Here is a 23,788-nt window from a genome sequence, read left to right as displayed (position 1 = left end):
AATAAACACCCACGAAACACAGGTGGGAAAAGGCTACCTAAATATGATTCTCAATCAGAGACAACTAATGACACCTGCCTCTGATTGAGAACCATACCAGGCCAAACGCAAACACAACATAGAAAACGGAACATAGACAACCCACCCAACTCACGCCCTGACCATACTAAAACAAAGACATAAATAAAAGAACTAAGGTCAGAACGTGACACCGTTCCACATGTTCATTAATTGTTTATGGTTCATTGAACAAGGATGGGAAACAGTGTTTAACTCTTTTGGGATATGGGGCAGCATTTTCACTATTGGATGAATAGCGTGCCCAGAGTGAACTGCGTCCTACTCTGTCCCAGATGCTAATATATATGCATAGTATTATTAGTATTGTATAGAAAATACTCTGAAGTTTCTAAATCTGTTTGAATGATGTCTGTGAGCATAACAGAACTAATATGGCATGCAAAAACCTGAGAAAATTCCAACCAGGAAGTGGGATATCTGAGGTTTGTAGTTTTTCAAAGCTTGGCCTACCGAATACACATTGAGATATGGATAAAGTTGCACTTCCTACGGGTTCCACTAGATGTCAACCATCTTCAGAATCTTGAATGAGGATTCTACTATAAAGGAGGGGCTCATGAGACCTCTTTGAGTCAGTGGTCTGGCAGAGAGCTTCGGTCTCCTGACGCGCGCTCCCGACAGAGTTACCTCTCGTTCCAATGCTTTTCTGAAGACAAAGGAATTCTCCGGTTGGAAAATGATTGATGTTTTATGTTAAAAACATCCTAACAATTGATTCCATATATCGTTTGACATGTTTCTAAAGGACTGTAACATAACTTTTCGAGTTTTTGTCTGGATGAAATGCTCGCGCCTCATGAAGATGGATTACTGGGCTGAACACGCTAACAACAAGTGGCTATTTGGACATAAATTATGGACTTTATGGAACAAATCAGACATTTATTGTCGAGCTGGGATTCCTGGGATTGCCTTCTGATGAAGATCATCAAAGGTAAGTGTTGTTGATTCCAAAATGGTGGATATTCCTCTGGCTGTTTTGGGCTCTGTGCGCCGTTCTCAGATTATGCTTTTTCCTTAAAGTTTTTTAAAAATCTGACACAGCGGTTGCATTAAGGAGAAGTCTATCTTTAATTCTGTGAATAACAGTTGTATCTTTTATCAATGTTTATTATGATTATTTCTGCAAAATCACTGGATGTTTTGGAATCAAAACATTACTGCACATAAGGCGGCAATGTAAACTGAGATTTTTGGATATAAATATGCATTACATGTATTGTGTAACATGATGTCCTATGAGTGTCATCTGATGAAGAACATCAAAGGTTAGTGATTCATTTTATCTATATTTCTGCTTTTTGTGACTCCTATCTTTGGCTGGAAAATTGGCTGTGTTTTTTTGACTTGGCTATAACCTAACATAATCATATGTTGTGCTTTCACTGTAAAGCATTTTTGAAATCGGACATAATGGGTAGATTAACAAGATGTTTATCTTTCATTTGCTGTATTGGACTTGTTAATGTGTGAAAGTTACATATTTCAAAAAAATATTTTTGTATTTCGTGCACTGCCTTTTCAGCGGAATGTTGTCGAGCCTGCGCTAGAAAGGTTAACAATTGACCACAGTGGGTAACCAATGTGTACAGCTGTCCCGACGCTCTGTCTAACTGCATCTAACCATGTCTAATCACCTGGAAGTGCAATACAATTTCGGGAACATCGAAAAGTCTACTTTCATGTCACTGCAATGCACTTCCAGAGCTATTAGAAACTTGCGAGGGAACAAAAAAAAACTGTGGGCTCGAAGTTGTTACACAAAAAAACATTGGTGGAAATCTGTGGTAAAACAGCTCACAGTAAGTCTATCTTTTGTATTTGGAAAGTTATTTTTGGATGATTAATTAAGTTAGGTTGAGTGTTCAAGGTTTCCAAAAACGTATCACAATCAATGATCAATTCTTTATAGATAGAGCATTTCAAACTTGAATGATCACATCAGATATTCAAAAAGGATGTAGAATGACTCCAATGCTGTAGCATTTGGAGTTATGTGAAGGGCTAGACACATGCATACAGTACAACACACTAGCCACTTATGCTTACTTTCACATTAAATAGTCAGTCAGACAGGTAATGGAACAGCTAGACAGGCCTAAAACCCCAAGTAGACTTATTTGTAGACTGGCTAGTTGTTTTCCAAACACAATGTATAGGAGTCATAATGGACTGAACATTTTGATCAATTGCAATGGCTTCTTTTCTCCATTTCAGGATGTATTGCATCATTCTCAGTGATGCTGTGACTCCACTAAAGATCTTAGTAACACAAAGAAATTGGTCTCTGAATAGGATGTGTGTTGTATTCATCTTCAGCTGAGTACTCCCTACTCACACTGGAGCCATCTGTTCACCCACCACCTCTAAACTGGTTCAACTACAGTAGCCACAAGTCAACTTCAACTCACTGCTCCTCCCTATTTGAACAATGAACAATCATATTGTTCCTAATTCACCTTGCTTTTTGTTTGTAAATGTTCTGTTTTGTTATTTTATTGTTGTTTGAACTGAATTAGTAAGTAATAGTAATTAGTACCAACTAAACTTAGCAAAAAAAAACAAACGTCCCTTTTTCAGGACCCTGTCTTTCAAAGATAATTCGTAAAAATCCAAATATGTCACGACTTCCGTTGAAGTTGGTGCCTCTCCTAGTTCGTTCGGCGGTCGTCGTCACCGGCTTTCTAGCTGCCAATGATCCACGTTTCTTTTTCCATTAGTAATGTCTTGATTGTACACACTTGGTTCCCATTACATTATTATTATTTCCCTATTTAACCCTCTGGTTCTCATTATGTTTTGTGCGTGATTGTTCCCGGTTCTGTGTTAGGCTGTTGTGTTAGGGTTTGTGATCCCTGAGTGGATTTATTTTCGCTGATTATTTTTCCTGAGTAAAAGTACGTTATTTTACTCAGTTCTGTGTCCTGCGCCTGACTCCGTCCTCACCTCTGCACGACTAACACATGCCAAAATAACTTCAGATCTTCATTGTAAAGGGTTTAACCTTTTCATTGTAAATGGAACCCCTGCACAACATTCTGCTGAAAAGGCAGTGAGCGAAATTCTAATATATTTTTTTGAAATATGTAACTTTCACACATTAACTACAAATCTCAGATGTCCCACTTCCTGGTTGGATTTTTCTCAGGTTTTCACCTGCCACATGAGTTCTGTTATACTCACAGACATCATTCAAACAGTTTTAGTAACTTCAGAGTGTTTTCATCCAATACTAATAATAATATGCATATAATAGCATCTGGGACAGAGTAGGACGCAGTTCACTCTGAGCACGCTATTCATCCAAAAGTGAAAATTCTGCCCCCTATCCCAAAAAGGTTCAACTGAGAACTCAATGGCTATATGGCTTGTGTTCTCAAGAGCTGGCATGTTCCTAAGAAGACAGCCTGCTTACCAGGATCCAGGGCGAGCTCTGTCCTGACTCTCTAGTCCACCAGCCCAAGCAGGTTGCAATGTTCCTAGATGGTGACCAAAATAATATGAATATACACAAAATAAAACAAAAAGGAAATCCATAGCAAAACGGTATCAAACAAATAAGGTTGTTGGGCCAGAAGGCTCCTCAAACCACCTCTCCCTCAGCCATCATCTGCCAATCCCTACTCTCTCTAGACAGATGTGCCTCCCACAATGTACCAATCTTCCGGTTTGCATGTCACTGCCTACGTCACTGATTGTTGCCCACATCCCCCGAACACAAAATAGTAGTTACGAAGATGAAGATCACAGAGGTTATTTTTAATGAGTGCATTCTGCAAATGGCTGGTTTGCATCATCTACCTTCACTAAAACATCGCAAAGAACGCCTGCGAACTTTGCTTGTGAATTGCAGTGTTCTGGCATGTCTGCCTCGTGATTTGTTGGGGGAGTTGTCTGTCTGAAGAGGAGCTCCCCCTGATTTTTTTTGCCCCCTTCAAAGTTACCAAGAGTCTGTCATTAATCCCAGACCCTAGACACTGCTGTTGCCTAGGGTCTGGATTTCAGAGACTTGCCAATCCCCAACACAACACGTAAAGGTGGTCTAGAATTTGTTTCCCTCTGGTTGCACATTTAACATGCTGATAGAAATGAGGTAAAACTGATTTAACTTTCCCTGCATTAAAGTCCCCGGCCACTAGGAGCGCCACCTCTGGATGAGTGTTTTCCTGTTTGCTTATGGCGGAATACAGCTCATTGAGTGCGGTTTTAGTTCCCGCCTCGGTCTGTGGTGGTATGTAGACAGCTACGAAAAGTACAGATGAAAACTTTCTAGGTAGATAGTGTGGTCTACAGCTTATCATGAGATACCTCAGGCAAGCAAAACCTTGAGACTTCCTTAGATATTGTGCACCAGCTATTGTTTATTCATTTGCATAGGCCCCCGACTCATGTCTTGCGAGAGGCTGATGTTCTGTCCTACTGATAACCCACCAGCTGTATGTTCTTAATGTCGTTGTTCAGCCACGACTCGGTGAAACATAAGATATCACAATTTTTAATGTCCCGTTAGTAGGATATAGAGTATGTGATTTCAGTTTGTCCCATTTATTTTCCAGCGATTGAACGTTAGCTAGCAGAACGGAAGGCAAGGGCAGATAAGCCACTCGTCGCCTGATCCTCACAAGGCATCCTGATCTCTTTCCACAAAACCTACGTTTCCTTTTCCTGCAAATCACGGGGATCTGGGCCTGGTCGGGTGTCTGTAGTATATCCCTCGCGTCCGACTGAACTCCTCGTCTAATTTGAGTTGAGTAATCCCAGTTCTGATGTCCATAAGCTCTATTCGGTTATAAGAGACGGTAGCAGCAACATTATGTACATAACAAGTTTAGAAAATTGTGAAAAAACTAACAAAATAGCATGGCTGGTTAAGAGCCAATAAGACGGCAGCCCTCACCTCTGCCGCCATCTTTTACAGTCTCTCTAGACAGATGTCTCAGCACCTGACCTGGTAGCTGCTGCCCCCTAGGGATGGGAGGTGTTCAGTGGTCTACTTAGGGTCTTCAATACTTACTGCCTCTCTATCTCCGTGTGGTGTGAATAACCCAGTTTTATCAGGATCAACCATCCTTTAATATCTCACATAAAGACTTAGAAACAGTCACAGAATGTCTGGTATGGTTCTGGCATTGTGAAACTGATGAAGTTGTTGTTGGACATAGTGACAAGAAAACAAAGGCATCAAATAAAACAAAAGCTTTTGATCTTTACATGTACTGTTATTGAGAGGGACAGTAAAAACGCATGACATTAAATCATACACTTAAAAGGATTTCTCATGGGTGTACTGCTTGGCAGCTAGAGTCAAGTAAAGTAATACATTATTTTGATGCCAGATGAAATTGTATGCTTGACTCAATTATGATATGACATATCAACAGTAAAACATCTAGGAAAAGCTTTGATGCATTTATAAAAATTGGGGGAAAAAGATACATCAAAGGGAAGTAAAGACAAGCAAATCATCCTATGATTGACAACTCTGCACTCCCTATGCTTACTTTATCCATGACATGCAATGTGCATTGATAAGGAGTAGAAGTTGCCGTATGTCTGCCTTTTTAAATATGACTTTGTGCCCCTGGTCGTGCCCCTAATGTGACTTATCTACAAACCTTTATGTCGATACATGAATAAGCTCTTATTTCATTAGAAGCCAAACAGGCTCAATGGAACATGGGCCTATTTTACAAATTAGCTGATGCAATTGTTTGAAGTTCAAATATATATGATGGTTTTTAAATGTAGAAAAAACACTTATGCATGAGTACAGATTCAGAACAAGTGAGACACATTTCATATGAACCGATATTTACAACTGGAAACAGTATAACGTGTTCATTGGCATAGTTTTTTGCTGAGCATGTAAAACCCCTGACAGCTGAAATCTGTCACTGAACTCCCTCTCAGAATGGCTATCTTTACAGAGACAAAGCCTTTGGAACACGAACATGCTCTCTTTGTCAGAGAGCTAATGCTGCATTTCACAATACTCTCAGATCAAAATGCCAAATCAAATTAAATAATGGCAGTTTTGCCTCTTTTTATAATTGTAATCTCTGTGCCACTTCTTCCTTCCATCCCTGTCCTCTAAAAGCGAGGCTCTGTCATCTGTCTTCTGTAAAGCCTCGTGTCAACAGTACACGTCCAGTAAGCCTGCTTACCATTCAGAGGGGAACAGAGTAGTGTTAGCGATTCACAGGTGCTTTCAAACTTTTTTTCCTTCCCAGCATGATTACATACTGATGAGGAATATTTATCTGAGCCTCTATTGAAACTGTTTTGTCCTTCAAGATATACCGTCCCGGAGGTAAAACACTACGAAAGAACAAACTTTCCCTTTTGAAAATGGAAGCCTCTCTTCTCTGTGAGCATTTGGTCAACTGTGGACTACCAATCTCTCCCTTGTGTGACCTGATCACCTTTCAAATGACAACAACATTGATCTACTCTGACAGTACAATTCAGGGGGAAGCGTTGCGACATAAACGTGCTTTCAAACCTTGTTTTCATGTTTTGATTGATGAGCAGCGTGTTCGATTCGGTATTTCTGCCCATCTCTTCCTCAGATCTGTCAATGTCTTGACAATCCTGACCGTTTTCTCCATGTTTACTTATGGTCCTAAAAAATGTAGAGGTCCAAAGGATGTTGACGGGTACTGTTTTCCTTTTTAAATTCCCATTACAACGTTTTCATAAATGTGCCTCTCTGTCATGAATAATTACCCAGAAAATCAAAAGTATCAAATCAAATTAAATCATAACTATTAAGTCAGTTCAAAAACTATGACTGGATAGTCAAGATTGGCTTTTGGAAATGAATCTTCACAAATAGCTGAATGGTGTGTTTTTCTCTGTCTAGCGGTGGGTATAACACCCTGGAGCGTGGCTGCTACCAGTAGTTCTTCATCTATTATTGACTATATTGCGCTTTTTAAGCACCATGTGCTAAAGTTTCAAAGACACTTCTCTCGTCCCTTGGTTACCAACAGCTGTTTTATTGATTGCTTTCTTTCTCCATACTAAATACACAACTCAACCCCCCTGGTGAGAGGAGAACTATACAGTTTCAAATGTCGGCTGTGAGTTTTTCTCCATTGCTCAACAAACTGTGACATTCAGGTTAACTTTCCACTTATTCCAAACAACACAATAGAACAAAAAAATCTGGCTACAGACTCCGGACCCTAGAAAAGCATTTAATGCAAATATGTTTACAGTGAGGAATGTTGATTTGAAAGTGTCTCTACAGTACAGTACCCACTGGGCACAGACACCCGTTCAATGTCTAACTTTGAGTTGAGTTGTTAACTAACGGGAATTCAGTGTGAAATCAACAACAAAAAAATGTCATTCTATTTAGGTAAAAAATTGGGTTATGTGATGACTTTTTGCAAATCTAATTCGTTTTCCACGTTGATTCAACGTCATCAGATGGATTTGTTTTTAGGTTGAAATGACATGGAAACAATGTTGATTCAACCAGTTTTTGCCCTGTGGGGTAGCTTCTCTGTTGGCACATTCAAAGAAACCTACTTCCCAATGAAAAGAGGCCAGACTGACATGATGAGTTATATACTTGAGAAGTGACTGGGAATCTACATCAATATGAAGGGAATTGGATAATTTATAGGGCTAACAAGCCATTCTGATTTGCCAAAAATCACAGAACCTACAGAGTGGAAGTGAAAGTGATTTGAAATTACAGCATTGTGCTATGTGTGACAGTCTTCCAAATGAATGAGGGCTTGGCGTTTGATCCACTTGTCTCGCTAGAATGATTTTTCAATCTCAAGGTGCAACAACAGTGTCTAAAGAAGCACTCAGTGACAGGACCAGTCATTGAGTCTGGTGTAGAGTTCATGCTCCATCTCAGCTTGATGGAATTGATGGGAGAAGGCCAAACTTACAGAGACATTGAAGTCTGAAGACGTTTGTATGAAATAAATAAATAAAAATGTATGAGTTTGGTTTCCGTTTCCCCTGTTCGTTACTCATTCTAGCACAGTAATCACCACATGCCATCTGCCCCCTATTCCTCACCTGTAAGATGTAGAACTCCTTGCAGACATCCTGAATTTAGGGAGGCCAGGCAACATAGTATAGACTTTGAAGTAGAAACTGTATCAAGGCTGGCATTTTCTTTCTTAAATCCCATGACATTTCCTCAATGCTCCTGAATGGGAGAATGAGAGTGACACAGAGAGGGGGCAACCAAATAAACCCTTCCAAGGAGCTGAAGCCACTAATCTGTAATTTAATTTCAAGCGGGTGTCTGGGCCATGAGGACACATGGCAAGGTCAAGGGCTACAGTACAGAGAGCGAGATGTGGATTTGGAAGCACAGCCTTCGGTTTGATCAACAGCTTCATCCAGCTTAGAAGGAATAGTGATGGGTTGGGGGGGGGGGTAACCATTCCTTTCCTACTTCTCAGAGACAGCCAGCCTGTCTGTTCCACCAGCCCAACCGCAGCCACTTATTTCACACACGGCAGTAGCAAATACTCCTGGAGGAAATTCATTATTCAAACAACTAAGATGTTTGGGATGAATAAGCATCTGCAAGTCCCTAAGAACGTGAGAGCGTAACTGGCAATTTAACACGTCCGGCTAGATCCACATGTAAATGAAAGATTTGTATTACTTTTCACCATTATTCTTGTTTCCCTCATTATGTAGAGGAGTGTAGTCTGCAGATAAATCAGCTCTAATGGAGAAGTGGAGGTATGAATTGTGAGCAGTGTGGCTAATCCCATGGGTAAGGAGATATGTGTAATAGAGTGGACCTTGTTCTCCATGAACACACATGCAGTGGCCCTGGAAATGGACGCAATAATTACCAATGACCGCTCTGGAACATTTTCACCATGTCTCTTTAATGCGAATCGGCACTGGGTTCATTTATGGACGGCTTTGGCATTCATACGCACATTGACATTTGGCACAAGGACCTGCTTGAGTACCTGTATACTGTAACAGAACTTATACAATCACCCACCCACCCTCCATCTTGAATTCATAAAACATTCCACCTTGGCAGTCAAGAGTAGCTGAGAAGAGTCCATGTTCATTAAAAACCTTACATATAAGGCTGCTGTCAGGTCAGTGAGAGAACCAGGGTGTATCCCATGCACCATTTGCAGTTTGTTCGAGCTTAGCTGGCATTCAATTTCAATTCCCCCAAGTTATTGAATATACGAGAGCGGTAGACACTGACAGGTACAAGTTACTCCACGGGCAACCATTAATTAGTGAGTCGAGGAGTAAATGGAGAGTTACACAGCTACACTCTGTCTCTGGCAGGTAGGCAGCTAGGGAGACGCTGATGGCAGCCTCAGCTTGGTCATCTCTTAAGCTGTTCACTTCCTATTAGAAATTAGATTCTGGGCCTCTCAAACTTCCTACCTCGATACATAGTGAAGAGAAAATGTTGTCCAGGTTCGAGACAGGGAGCCTGTCAAATCCAATGGCCTTCAAGTGAAGCTTCTCTTTAGCCTATTGCATAGAAATGAATACGACTCCACATCCGCGTTCATATACTTTGTTAATTGAAGGAGTAGCAGGGGAAGGGAAATGTAGAGTGCTGTAATAGGATATGATGGGTTTATGTCTTTTTGGAAGCCCAGGAGGAAGTGGTCCTGTAGGGATGGGTATGATGGACTCATTGTCAGCTCAGTAAGGACTGGAAACTGTGTGGGTAGGAGACAGTGGAACCAGTCTCTCCGTTGATGGATAGGTGTAGTGGGATTAAATATAAGACTCATCGCTGTCTCACCGTCTGCCTCCTCACTGCTGAAAAAAAATGTAAAAAATATTGTGTTAGAGAGAGGGAGGTTGTCAGACCAAAACCTTATAGGGATTTGTGCTGAGGAGAAAAAACATTACAGAGACACTTTCTTATTCCAACAGGACAATATTACGGTTTGTTCCTTTTGATGACTGCAACATCCCAGTCTTTATCCACTTGACCTGTTTTCCACTTTACAGGTAACTCTTCTAAACTTTTAATGTAGTTTACCCACTCCGGTCCCAATAGACCCCTCCACACCACTGCTAATGCTACCACAGCAAATTAAACTGCTCTCCCTGAATCATTAAACTGGTTCGAGAATTAACTCAAGACACACATGGTTCATAATGGGGTGGCAGGTAGCCTAGCGGTTAGAGCGTTGGGCCAGTAACCGAAAGGTTGCTAGATTGAAACCCCGAGCTGACAAGGTAAAAATCTGTCGTTCTGCCCCTGAACAAGGTAGTTGACCCACTGTTCCTAGGCCGTCATTGTAAATAAGTATTTGTTCATAACTGACTTGCCTAGCTAAATAAAGGATAAATAAATAAAATAATGTCACACGTGAAGCTCTCCTAGTTTCAGATTCTAAAAAGCAATATAGCAGGGTATAACCCGCAAAGGTTCAGTTTAGATATGTAATTAGAGTGGATTACCCATAACTACCTGAAACATACCGCTCTGGATTTCCAATTCAAAAGAAAAGATTTCAAAAAATTATAATTGGTTTACATTTATCAGTAAAATTATAATTTAAAGATGTACATGAAAGGAAATATATATATATATAAAGTTTGAGGAAGAGGAATACTTAATGCATTATGACATTTTGCAGTAGCCTACATGCTCTTTGTTCCAGAAAGGCCTCATCTCTACTTCCTGTCCAAACCTGTCATGCTTATAAAGCTCCTTTTGATTCTGATCTGTCTGGAAGGACTGAGATTGCAGACCATCAGCAGATGTAATACTCTTACGCTTGTAGTGTATGCTGTCTTGGTCACTTTGGCTGGAAAAATGGCTGCTGCCACTGTTTGGAAACGTCTCTATCACTTCTTAATCATGACATATTTTCCCCTGACTGTATCTGTGGCACGTGATATATCTCTATGAAGTGGTGAAACTGTAAATAAAACAACAGAGACGACTTGATGAATTATACAATTCAAAAGAAGTCAGACTGTTAACATATGAGTCCTGCCAGTTTCCTAAAGGTCTCTGTAAACTCGGTGGCTCTGGATATGCATATATATTAAACAGCAGCTCTCCATTTAAAAACTCACTCCAGTTCCCACTTTCCTTGCCTCCTCTCAGAGGGCAGTGCAGCTTGCCTCCTCTCAGAGGGCAGTGCAGCTTGCCTCCTCTCAGAGGGCAGTGCAGCTTGCCTCCTCTCAGAGGGCAGTGCAGCTTGCCTCCTCTCAGAGGGTAGTGCAGCTTGCCTCCTCTCAGAGGGCAGTGCAGCTTGCCTCCTCTCAGAGGGCAGTGCAGATTGCCTCCTCTCAGAGGGCAGTGCAGCTTGCCTCCTCTCAGAGGGTAGTGCAGCTTGCCTCCTCTCAGAGGGCAGTGCAGCTTGCCTCCTCTCAGAGGGCAGTGCAGATTGCCTCCTCTCAGAGGGCAGTGCAGCTTGCCTCCTCTCAGAGGGCAGTGCAGCTTGCCTCCTCTCAGAGGGCAGTGCAGCTTGCCTCCTCTCAGAGGGCAGTGCAGCTTGCCTCCTCTCAGAGGGCAGTGCAGCTTGCCTCCTCTCAGAGGGCAGTGCAGCTTGCCTCCTCTCAGAGGGCAGTGCAGCTTGCCTCCTAATCCATCATAAAAATGAACACAACACAATATTTTCACACCTGCATGTTCTCATCGGATTCAAATCTACTTTTAGATATTCCCCCTTTGGAAATGCATGATGTGTGTGTTCAAACAGGGGGTCATTCTTATTGAGTCCAGGACAGCAGCATCCTGAAATGAATTTCAGAAATGAAAGACCACCCCAGACCTTTACCAAAGGCTATAGAGATTGTTTGGCTGTATATGCGATACGAGCATACACTAAAAAACTCTCATATCTTCATGTCAGACTCCTGACTGAATAGACTGGGAAGTTAACACAGACTATCCAAACTTGAAGAAAACTTTCTCTCTATCCAAGAGCTCCAGCAGACAGACATCAGGAGGACAGAACCATCCTATCCCACTTCTTCTTAGCAGGTTGAGACGCTGCATGCTGACGGACAGTTTCATTTACAGCCAGTGCAGGGGATTGCACACTAATTTACTCAGGCTATAGGAGACTGTTCACTTAAAGCAGCAGCGTGCTGGGTCCATTCTAATGAACCACTGTAAATCCACACTGCACTCATTTCAGTCCTCATTTGCATTGAAATGGAAGTGCCATATTTCATTCTCTTCCTTGGTAACCTTCCACCACTTCTTTATATATTTGGAGAACCCTGTACAGGGAGCCACGGGCACACTGTTTTCAGACATTGATGTAAATGACAACAATCTGAGTCATTATCAGAGAACAACTCCAGCTGGGGGGTTCTGACATAAACACAGACGTTTCCAGAAGTCAATATGCAGAGATCTTACAACGGTCAAGGTAAGACAGGTTGTCTGTCCATAAGGCATTATGAAATACACAGTGTCCTTATGAAGATGGATTGAACACTTCATTTGTATACATTTGTATAATTTGTATAAATGCATGTGGTTTATGCATTGTAACACTGCTGGTGGTAAGCACACCACAATGAAATATTACAGACATGACAATGATAAACAATGCTCAGAGTAAACCGTCCCGACATACATACCCTCCAAGACGTCACAGTCACAGCTTCACTGACTGTCACCTCAACGCAGCCTCACACATCGCATACACGCCAAATAAACGTCATATGTGCCTTTCCCCGTATTTTTATTATGTGGTGTGATTTCCCCCCTCCAATTTCCTCCAAGCCCCCCCTGGTGTTAATTATCAGGCTTCTTTTCCCTAGAGCAGCACAGAGCTGTGGAAGTGCATTAATCTTGTTTCTACACTCCAGTACAAAGCCTTGTTTGAAGAGACTCCTGTGGTAAGCCCCAAAGGCGGAGTGATTCAGAGTCAGAAGAAGAGAGAGGAGAGGGAGAAAGAAAAGAGTCGCAGATCGCTCTGTGTTTACACTGGGAAACCTGGCCGCCTGGCAAAGCAGCATGCAAACCATTCGTCCCCTTCTTCCTCAGTGTTATAATCATCATCTGTATGATGAATATCAAGCTGTGCGTCTGTGATGACATCAGAAGGGACCGTGGGCTGTTATGGTTTATTGATTTGGTCTGTGGTGGAGTAATGAGGTCACTTTCATGTCATCATCCCATTCCCACTCAGTGGACTGATGGCTGCTGAGTGGACCTGTCGGTGTTCTGGGGACTAACTAGGAGCTCTACAATTAAATCTGACCCATTTCTATGTTCCAAAATTGTCTCTCCAGCCATGTAATTTAATGGTCTGCTCACATTGCTTTAGTGTAATTACAAGGTTTTCAAAACATGTTCCTTCGTTAAAAATGTAGTATATAGTGAGCCTTGTCCATGGATCCTGTGTAGCTAGTAATTGGCGGTGAATCAATGTTAGTGAATTTTTGAGGCTACTATACTGTTCTGTAGCTGCTGGTCTGCTGCTGGCTGGTCACTCTGCTCACTCTCATCTAATATGTTATCCACATCACTGCACAGATACAGACAGAAGCTCACTCTCTGACAGACACGTCTACCGCCCTCACCTTAGATTTTATCTTTAATTAACACAGGTCATTCCAGATATTTCCACCAATGGAAAGACAGATTGTATTACGATTTCCATTTTACGATTTCCATTTAAGCCTGTGTCGGGTCAAATAATCATTAATTGCACTGTCATCACTGTGGCTGAGTGACAGAATTCATGAGAGCTCATTCATTTAAACAATCATTGTGTCTAGGTTGAGGAAGGTGATCCTTTTGAAACCTTCTAGAACTGGAATTCAGAGGGCTTTTAATGGCGAAAAAATGTTATGCCCTTGATTTCTTGTAAATCGTTAGTCCTCAGTTCTAGAATAGATTCTCATTATGAAATATAGTTCTACAGTATTGAGGCACTAAGCCCAGTTTGTCAACACAGTGATACACATCTTTCAGCTCTGACGCCTTTCATTTGGAGCCATGTATTTTCTCCCTGAGATTTATAACATTGACTCACATAAAAATATATCTTAGGCTGCATTTACACAGGCAACCCAATTCTGATTTTTTTTCTCACTAATTGGTATTTTGACCAGTCAGATCAGCTCTGGAAAAAGATCTGAGGTGAGAAGATCTGATGTGATTGATCAAAAGACCAATTAGTGGAAATAATATCAGAATTGGGCTGACTGTAAACGCAGCCTCACAGTCTACAAATCCAGCATATTTGTGCCTATTCCCATTTGGGTATGCTAACTACTCTATTTACATTTCTGCCTTCTGTAATTCTCTTGATGTTCTCAACACACACCTTTCCTTTGCTGACAATAGTTTAGCAGTATGTATTTCATTTAACCAATTTAAAAGAACAGTGTTTCAACACAATTATACCAGCTCATATTTGAGATGACATTTGTAAAAACTGTAAAAATGTCTGAAGGTGTGTGCTACTGTGTACTGTATGCCAGTGGAGGCCTCTATAAAAGTACCAACCCCAGTAGGACACCTCATGTGGCCAATGAGAGAAGAGACAACAGTGCAGGTGCCAGGCTCCCGGCCCTCTGCCCCGGCGGGGGTGATGGAGGACGTGATGAATGCTCTGGAGGAGTATCTCTCCATCCATGTAATGCAAGGGGGATTGGACAGTTAGGCCAGGGGCATCAGGACAGCAGCAGCGACCAGAGACCCTGAGCCAAGTATATTAAGTGTTGCTGACAGCCAGGTGACACCAGAGCTCTGTGTTGTGTTGACTGCACACGACTCAGTACCATGTCACCATGATGGAGTGATAAACAGCCTTCAGGATCCATAGATCGCCTGAGACACTCCATATGTCATGTATATATGTGCCGCTGCATGCACACCGCAACCCACCGCACTGCACTGTCACCGGGCCCCAAGGCATAGAGTTGTAGTGAGGGAGGAGGGAAGGTGAGTGGTCTCCATGCTGTGTATTACATACCCAGGCTCCTCATCTGCATTATGAGTAATCTGTGCTAGTTAATTGAGCCTAGAGGCAGTTGGTTTCAACGAAGCCTCCTGTATTTTTTTTTTGGTGCAAAATAGGAGAAAAATATCTCTCAGAAGAGCGGGGCTCTCTGTCGAGAGGCAAACAGAGCAGAACTCCTGCCGTGTTCATTAGCTGTCATTGATCAGTGATTCAGTCCCCACACTCCCGCTGCCTGCCACTGCACACTGATATTACGAGTTTCTTGTCATGAAAATCGTTATTAAGGTCCAAAAAAAAGTACAGCCAGCCCAGCAACTTTGGTCCTTGTATTTTATTTTTCACTGCATTATTATCTCCACTATTCTGACGCGTATGGCTCCGCGCCAATCCTCCCCAAGCAAAGCTACAAAATACTATGCAGTCAGTGATATTCTGAGCAGCACAACTATCCATCCTAGACCATCCTCCAATATCAATATGATGCAGTTTTCTGCACATCTCTTTATTGGCTTTTCCTCAGTGGTCATCATCAGGTATCTGGTGCATGTCACTTGGAGAAATGTACAGTACAGTATTATACGCTTGCAGAGTCATTATCCTGATAAATGGCTGAGACAATAAGCTAAATAATGCACAGATGTGAGGATGAGGAGAGGATGAGGAGAGGATGAGGAGAGCGAGTCGGAGAGGGTGATTCCATAGCCAACACCTCCCAGGAGAGCTCTAGCCCAGCGTAAGTGTCCTGTCTGACATCATCAACATCAGACGAGCCTCGCCGCGGCGCTGAGACAACAGTAACCCGAGGAGCCGCGTCACCGCCTGGCGCCTGCCCTCTCCCCAGAAACACCCAAAGGTCACACCGACACGCCAAGCGAAGCTTATTCCACACCTCACGCCAGCTCTCTTGCTCTCGCTGTCTCTCTCACTCTCAACGATGAGCCACGGCACAGCAGCTATACTTGAAATGCTCCAGGAACCATTTCCCATTTTTATATCTCACTTTATTTCTTCGCCTCGTTATCTCTTCCTCATTCTTATAAAAAAGAGAAGAGTGCGGATCCTCAAAGTGATGTGTCGTCTCTGCTCCCTAAAACAGGACAGAGACAGAATAAGCCCCTTGGCCAACACTGTAAAACATAACAATGAGATAGATTCTTAGAGTGACAGTCCAGAGTTTAAGTAGATATACAGGAGAGAATTAAATCAATATTTTAGAGCTCTAGTAGAAAAGAAGGTAGAGAGGGCCATTATCTAGAGCTAATTGTACCTATAGGGCCTGTCCTATTAGACGTATTAATATCTACTCTCTCATTGGAATTCATTTGTGGTAGTCTACTGGCTGTTGCTGGATGACTAGGCCATATCTATCTCTGCCTCCTCTCGCACATTCACACTCACAGGATTTCCTTTATTCTCTTTGTGTCTGGCCTTGACAATTCATCCTCCTTCCATTGGCAGATATAATATCAGGGCATGTGTGATGCAGCTCCCAGTACAATGGGACTCTGAAGTTCTCTATGCATGACTCATTTGGAGTGATATGTCCTCCTGATTAACCTGGATCATTAAATTGTGTCAAACGTACACGTTTATACTGCATATCTCACCATGCTATAGCCGATAACAAACGCAAATCAGGCTGTCTATTAGCATTTTCTGGTAAAAGCCTACTAGCAGACAAGGTGAGAGTCTCCAGAATGAATGACACTTCCCTCAAGGACACACAGTCCTCTGTGAGGAATTACAGGAGATGCTTCACCATTGTTCAATGTTTCAGCGAGCACTCACTACGGCTAATTACTAACCATGGCAACAGCTCTCGATGTGAACACAGTATGGACACGCAAGGTGAGTGAATTCCATACCCAGTGGCCTGCAGTTGTTGTATGAAATATAAGAATGAAGCATAAGAATAATAATGAATCACATACAAACAGATATACCAAGAAGGTGGTAAAATGTTTTATGAAAACAAAAATGTCCCATGACACTAAAGCAAGATAATCAGATGCACTGAACTTACGTTATTTAATAAGACATGCTGCACTATGCATAAATGAGCTAATCTATAAAAAAATGGCCACAGAAATATTAAAATAATTGATTGGTGGTGATTCAGCAGGAGAATATGGTTTACAGGATATTGGCCTGCGACAGTGATAGGACTGAACGTGAAGGTCAGGGTGTAGTAATGTCAGATAACCTCACAGACAGTGGCTCAAATGGCACCCTATCCTCTATATAGTGCACTACTTTTTAGCAGGGCTTATAGGATTCTATAGGAAATAGGGTGCCATTTTGGACTGAGAGTGACTCTTGGTGCCTCTACTTTATTTGGGGAAGTTAGAGGAAACGAGTTCCTTCGCCCTCTGTCATCAAGGTTGGCTGTCACGGCCATCGAAAGAAGTGGACCAAAGTGCAGCGTGTTGAGCGTACATTTTCCTTTTATTTAAAATGTCGTCAACAAAACAACAAACAAAGAAACAACCGTGAAGCTTACAGGGCTAAACCTGAACCTATAGGGGAGGGTCTGGGTGGGCATCTATCCACGGTGGTGGCTCTGGTGCGGGAAGTAGACCCCGCTCCACCTCTGGCTCTACCCACTTTGGTGGCACCTCTGGTGTGGGGACCCTCTCTGCGGGCCCCGGACTGGGGACACTCTCTGCGGGCCCCAGACTGGGGACACTCTCTGCGGGCCCCAGACTGAGCACCCTCGTTGCGGGCCCTGGACTGGGCGCCCATGGAGCAGGCACCGGACTGGCTCGTGGAGCAGGCAACAGACTGGGCACCCTCGCTGCGGGCCCCAGACTGGGCATCCTTGCAGTGGAGCAGGCACCGGACTCAAATCTACTGGAGGCCTGGTCTGTGGAGGAGGCACGGGATGAACCAGGCTGGGGAGACCTACTGGAGGCCTGGTCCGTGGAGGAGGCACAGGAAAGACCAGGCTGGGGAGAGCTACTGGAGGCATGGTCTGTGAAGGAGGCACAGGATAGACCGGGCTGTGGGGGAACACTGGAGATCTGGTGCGTAGCCTTGCCCACTCTAGCCCGGCACCTCCAGAGCGCAGGCACAGGTCGAACCGGGCTGTGGGGGAGCACTGGAGCTCTGGTGCTTAGCACTTACACCTCTCCTCTTGACTGCATGCCCACTTTAGCCCGGCACGTGCAGGGAGCTGGTGAACTGGGTAAACCGTGCGTAGAGCCGGCACAGAACTCACCGGGCTGTGGAGGCACACCGGAGGTCTGGGACGCCAAGCTGGCACAAGACGCGCAGTGCTGATCCAGTCAAAAATAATAATAATTGCTGAGAGGGCCAATGTCATGCCCTGACCTTAGAGAGCTTTTTATGTCTCTATTTTGGGTTGGTCAAGGTGTGATTTGTGTGGGCATTCTATGTTTTGTTTTCTATGTTTCTTTAGCTCTATGTTTTGGCCGGGTATGGTTCACTATCAGGGACAGCTGTCTATCGTGGTCTCTGATTGGGAATCATAGTTAGGTTGCCCTTTTTCCCTCCTTTCAGTGTGGGTAGTTGACTTTTGTTAGTGGCACTATAGCCCTGTAAGCTTCACGGTTGTGTCTTCGTTTGTTGTTTTGTTGGCAACATTTTAAATAAAAGGAAAAGGTACGCTCACCACACTGCACTTTGGTCCACTTCTTACGATGCCCGTGACAGAACTTCCCACCAACAAAGGACCAAGCAGAGTGGCCAGGAGAGGCAGCCAAAAAAAACTTTTGGGGGGGGCACACGGGATGGTCGGCGGAGCCGAGGATGGAACCAGAGCCAGTTGGGCCTGACCCAATACATGAAGATAAACACAAAATACTTCGACCAGGGCGTGACACACGCTGCATTTTGGCCCGCTTCATACGACGATCGTGACATATACGCACAATACAGATATTGATATCACTGTCTTGACACCAAATAACTTTGCTTTGCGTTTTTACAGCAAGAGAAACATCTGTATTATTTGCATAGTAACATAATATGTGTGCATTGACAAAGCGTGTGTCAGCTGAAATGCAGTGTCAGCTCCTTCACTCCAGCTGGCCCTTGTGATTATTCTCCAAATGTGATGAATATAATTATAGGGAAACTACCCCATCGTCTTATTAACAGATCCATGTCTTGAACCCCTAAACCTGCCCTATGAAATCCAGCTATTTTATGGATGGAAGGAAAATAAAGAGGAAGCTCTCAGACTGCATTCATTGCTTCCTTTAATGTGACAGGTTCAATCTTAGTTGGGTCAAAATTGATGGAAAGCTTCTGAAACGCCTCTAAAAATATCCACGAGCAATATCAAACATGCTCGTCATAATGAAAGAGGAAAATATAGATTTCACAGAAAACGCTGTTGTAACAAAAATGTGCTTGGCATTCATAACCTCCCTCTGTCAGCTAGCGAAGCTTTCCTAAAATAGTCAGAACACGGTACCCAAGCTGGGCTTCCTGGCTTGGGCAGTCCTCTCCTTCAGGCCTAAGCAGGAAGGGTAGGACCAGGGGAGTGAGGTGGAGCCTGACACATCCTTCCAATGCTTGGCCTGCCGATGGGCCAGCCCATCCCTCTCTAAAGACAGGCAGCAGACCAGGGGCCACACAGGCCAGGCTCCAGTCACTGGGTGATGGATGAGGCCTCACAGTCTGCCACTGCATTACTGGTGTGATCTGTGGATGGTCCACCTGACCCTCACTACAGTGAGACAGGCGGACAGACAGATAGATAGACAGAGAGTATGCTGCACTGGGCTGTCCTGTTCTGAGAGAGGAAATACACCACACCATCCAGACACTCCATAAGTCTCTCTAGACAGTGTTGTTACACAGCTGCATGGTAGGTAACCATACTGTACATCCTCTTCAGATACCAAGCTGAATACTATAAACTGAACATCAGAGATATTTCTCCAATAGTTAGATAGCTAGCTATTTAGCGGCTTGCTATTTGAGGAGTGTGTATGTCTACATGGCAGGGTTGGGTAGGTTACATTCTAAATGTAATCCGTTACTGTTACTATTTACCTGTCCAAAATTGTAATCAGTAAAGTACATTTTGGATTACCCAAACTCAGTAGTATAATCGGATTACTTTCAGTTACTTTTGAATTACTTTCCCCTTAAGAGACATTACAAGAAGACAAACAGTGTCCATAAAACACATTTGGTGTGTCCTCATAGTGGTCTCTGACTTGTGGTCAGAGAAAAAAATTAAACTTGCGTCTTTCCTCAATACTGAATTGAATGTCATAAAACAGAAAGGTGTCATAATATATTTGTATTTATTTTTGCAAGATCCTTTCTGGATTTCAACATAATCCAATAAGTAATTATCTCGTTTTTCAAAAGTATCTATCATCTAATTACTATTTAGAATAACAGTTTTTTTGTGTAATCAGATTACATGTAACTGATTACATGTAATCATCAGTTACTCCCCAGCCCTGGAGGTAGTGTACTGTACTATAGGTTGGTGGGCTGAGCCGACAAGCATCATCCCTCTAAATTATTTAAGCAGTCAAATTCCTCTCCCTTTTTTTACGTGTTAGATAAATACAGTGTGCAAAAGATTGGCATAGTCAAATTCACTAAAGGGAGCAAATAAACTGTAAGAAACAGGTTATAAATAAGATGACTTGTTGAGGTCATGGAGACTATTATCAACACCTACGTGTCTGTCTGGCTGGGAGAGAGAGAGAGAGAACGAGCGAGAGAACGAGAGAGACAGAGAGAGAGAAAGTTGATGCTTCTCACTTTACAACCAGCATTTCTATTTTTAACCTCCTCCTGTATTCTTGTGTCACTCACGTCTCCCACAGAGACACACAAACACACCTGGTGCTGGCAGGTTAATGAGTCATCGCTACAATGGTTATAGGTCCAATGTGGCCTCAATCTCAATATCAAATCATAACATGCTATAATTGAGGAAAATCACGTTTCACATTAATTGGGCTTTAAGGGGGGGTTAGGAACGAGCTGGAATATTCAAAACCCACTTCTAATGACATTGCACAGAAATACATTTGTCATGGCAACCAATGACCCTGTGATTTTGAGAATCAAAATATCAAGACGTTTCCAAAATTCCTGATTGTCCTTCACAGAATGAATGCAGCCTGAGGCTCATTACAGAAGCAGTTACCCACAGCCTCTGCAGACCTTGGGGCCTCGAGAGCACGTACTGCCTCCTGAAAATACAATGCAATCGCTGGAGGGGGAAATTAAATGCAAAGACAACCTGATATGACACACACACACACACACACACACACACACACACACACACACACACACACACACACACACACACACACACACACACACACACACACACACACACACACACACACACACACACACACACACACACACACACACACACACACGGACACACACATAAAGGGTGTGTAATGACATCGTCGTATGTGATTCTTACCTGTGTTCTTTTGTCTTTAGCTTTTCAGGGGGGTCATGGCTGAAAGACAGAACAACAGAGGAATATGAGTTTCCTAATGCCAGTAAGACAATTAGGATGATAGAACAATACAACATTGTACAGTAGAACTGTTGGCTATTAGCAGCAGAAAGTGGTTCCCAGTAGCATGGGATGTGAACATGTATGTAGCCAGCCTTCATACCTTCTTTGTAATCTGTGGGTAGGGCTGTTGTGGTGCCTGTATTAACCGCCACATATGAGCCATGTGACTGTTGAGTCACGGTAATCTCCTTTTATGCACTCTGGAGATGCACTAGTAGTACCCAACTTGCTAACGACCATCAGGTCGCTAATGGCCTGGTACTCAGGAATCTATTGTCCCTCTAACCACTCTGACATTAATGCAAATTAAATAGAAAATCCCATCAAACACATAATCAAAACAGAACGTGCTTTTAAAACCTCACCTCACAATCACCCCACTGTGATTGATCAATTTGAAGAAAGAAGTTCAACAACAGGTTGAAACTGAGTGGAAAACATGGTCATTGTGGATGTTGTTTCAAAGCCTAACACAATTAAATGGGCAGCGCTTTGTAAGGTGATGATTAATTCAAAACACCAATATGCATATTAGAGTTTATGCATACGCATAGGCCTGTGAGCCGAACCCTGCCCCGCCCCCCCAAAGAACGGAATTAAAAGAATGAATGTGCCGTTTCTAGTCATCGCCTTTGAGTGTGGACAGTATTACTATGCATACTGGATGAACTAGTTACCTTATGCTAAGCACCAATCTTTCTATCCATGAATCAGGGAGAGAACGTACAGGCCTAGGTGACGCTGTTGGTTAATTGATTGTGCAGGACGGCTTACAGAGTTAGCCTACAATTATAGTGAATTTGTATTAGATTTTTAATAGCCTAGTAATAGGGCATTTTTAATATCTAATTAATAGGCTTTACTTTTAGCTACAGAATAACTCACCACCGTGCATTCCCACCTCCTCTTCGCTCTCCTTCATTCCTTTATCCATCACGCAAAGAGAGGGGCTGTCAACAGTTAAATGAAATAAGTTTTGGTGTGAATACATGTTATTATCGATGTTCATGATCCGATTTCACTAGGTTTCCCAACCTGTTGTAGGAACAGGGTGGGAGAGAGCATGGCATACAGAGTTTAGGCAGAATATCCCCTGTCGTGCAGCGAGAGGCTGCATGCTCCTCAAACAGTGTGTTGATGCATGGAGTGAAATTACCACAGTAGCCTGAAAAACGAACCAGCGGGAAAACGGCCTCCATTGGCTATTAAAACCTTTTGTGACTAGGGGGCAGTATTTTCATTTTTGGAAAAATAACGTTCCCGTAGTAAATGGGACAAGATGCTAGAATATGCATATAATTGACAGCTTAGGATAGTAAACACTCTAAAGTTTCCAAAACTGTAAAAATATTGTCTGTGAGTATAACAGAACTGATATTGCAGGCGAAAGCCTGAGAAAAATCTAATTCGGAAGTGACTCATCTTTTGAAAGCTCTGCGTTCCAATGCATCCCTATTGAGCAGTGAATGGGCTATCAACCAGATGACTTTTTCTCCGTATTCCCCAAGGTGTCTACAGTATTGTGACGTAGTCTTACGCATTTACGTTGAAGAATACCCGTAAGCGGCTACATTGCGCAACTGGTCACCTGATGGCTCCCAGAGTGATTCTCGCGTAAAATACAGAGGTAGCCATTATTCCAATCAGTCCTACTGAAAAACCAATTGTCCCGGTGGATATATTATCGAATAGATATTTGAAAAACACCTTGAAGATTGATTATAAACAGCATTTGCCAAGTTTCTGTCAATATTATGGATCTATATTATGACTGCAATTTCCGGGCGATTTCTCAGCCAAACGTGAAGAACAAACGAAGAAGAACATCACTTGTGATTTTCATGACTAGGAATATTTATGTCCATTGTGGTATGCTAATTAGTGTCAGTCGATGATTACGCTCCCGCATGAGGGATGGGGAGTCACTAGAGGTTAAAGTGCATATGGATGACCTGAACAGAGCGCCAGCCTTCTTTGCTACTTTCTCAAACATCAATAGCCTATAGTCAGTCGTATAATGCAGCGCCATATTTGATTTGATTTCTAAGACATTCTAAGGTTTGTATCATTCACAACTAAAGTTGCCAAATAACTCTGACCTGTTTCAAATCACTTTTATGCTCAACATAGCCATTTCATATGCGCACACTCGCTCCGGAATGGGAAAAATATCCTTTCTATTTTATTCAGCTAAGTGAAATTATATTATTCTTACTATAAAAATATATAATATAAAATAATGGCA

General features: G+C 42.7%; 1 protein-coding gene across 4 annotated transcripts in view; it reads right to left on the bottom strand.

Moving 5' to 3' along the window:
- Positions 1-8,935: 8,935 nt before the first annotated feature.
- LOC124033808 (CD276 antigen-like) overlaps positions 8,936-23,788 on the bottom strand; it is an 80,598-nt gene continuing 65,745 nt past the window's right edge. For 2 of the 4 annotated variants that reach the window (XM_046346150.1, XM_046346153.1), the window contains exons 7-8: positions 21,442-21,480; positions 8,936-9,873 (exon numbers count right to left, since the gene is read on the bottom strand). In XM_046346150.1, the coding sequence (XP_046202106.1) occupies positions 21,458-21,480 (23 nt within the window). In that variant the 3' untranslated portion in view covers positions 8,936-9,873; positions 21,442-21,457. Of the gene's footprint in view, positions 9,874-14,155; positions 16,093-21,441; positions 21,481-23,788 lie in introns of those variants that run through there. The other 2 variants (XM_046346151.1, XM_046346152.1) reach the window with 2 other exon arrangements.

The sequence above is a fragment of the Oncorhynchus gorbuscha genome, linkage group LG04 (assembly GCF_021184085.1).
Source record: "Oncorhynchus gorbuscha isolate QuinsamMale2020 ecotype Even-year linkage group LG04, OgorEven_v1.0, whole genome shotgun sequence".
Classification (NCBI taxonomy): domain Eukaryota; kingdom Metazoa; phylum Chordata; class Actinopteri; order Salmoniformes; family Salmonidae; genus Oncorhynchus; species Oncorhynchus gorbuscha.
This window is presented reverse-complemented; position numbering and strand designations above follow the sequence as displayed.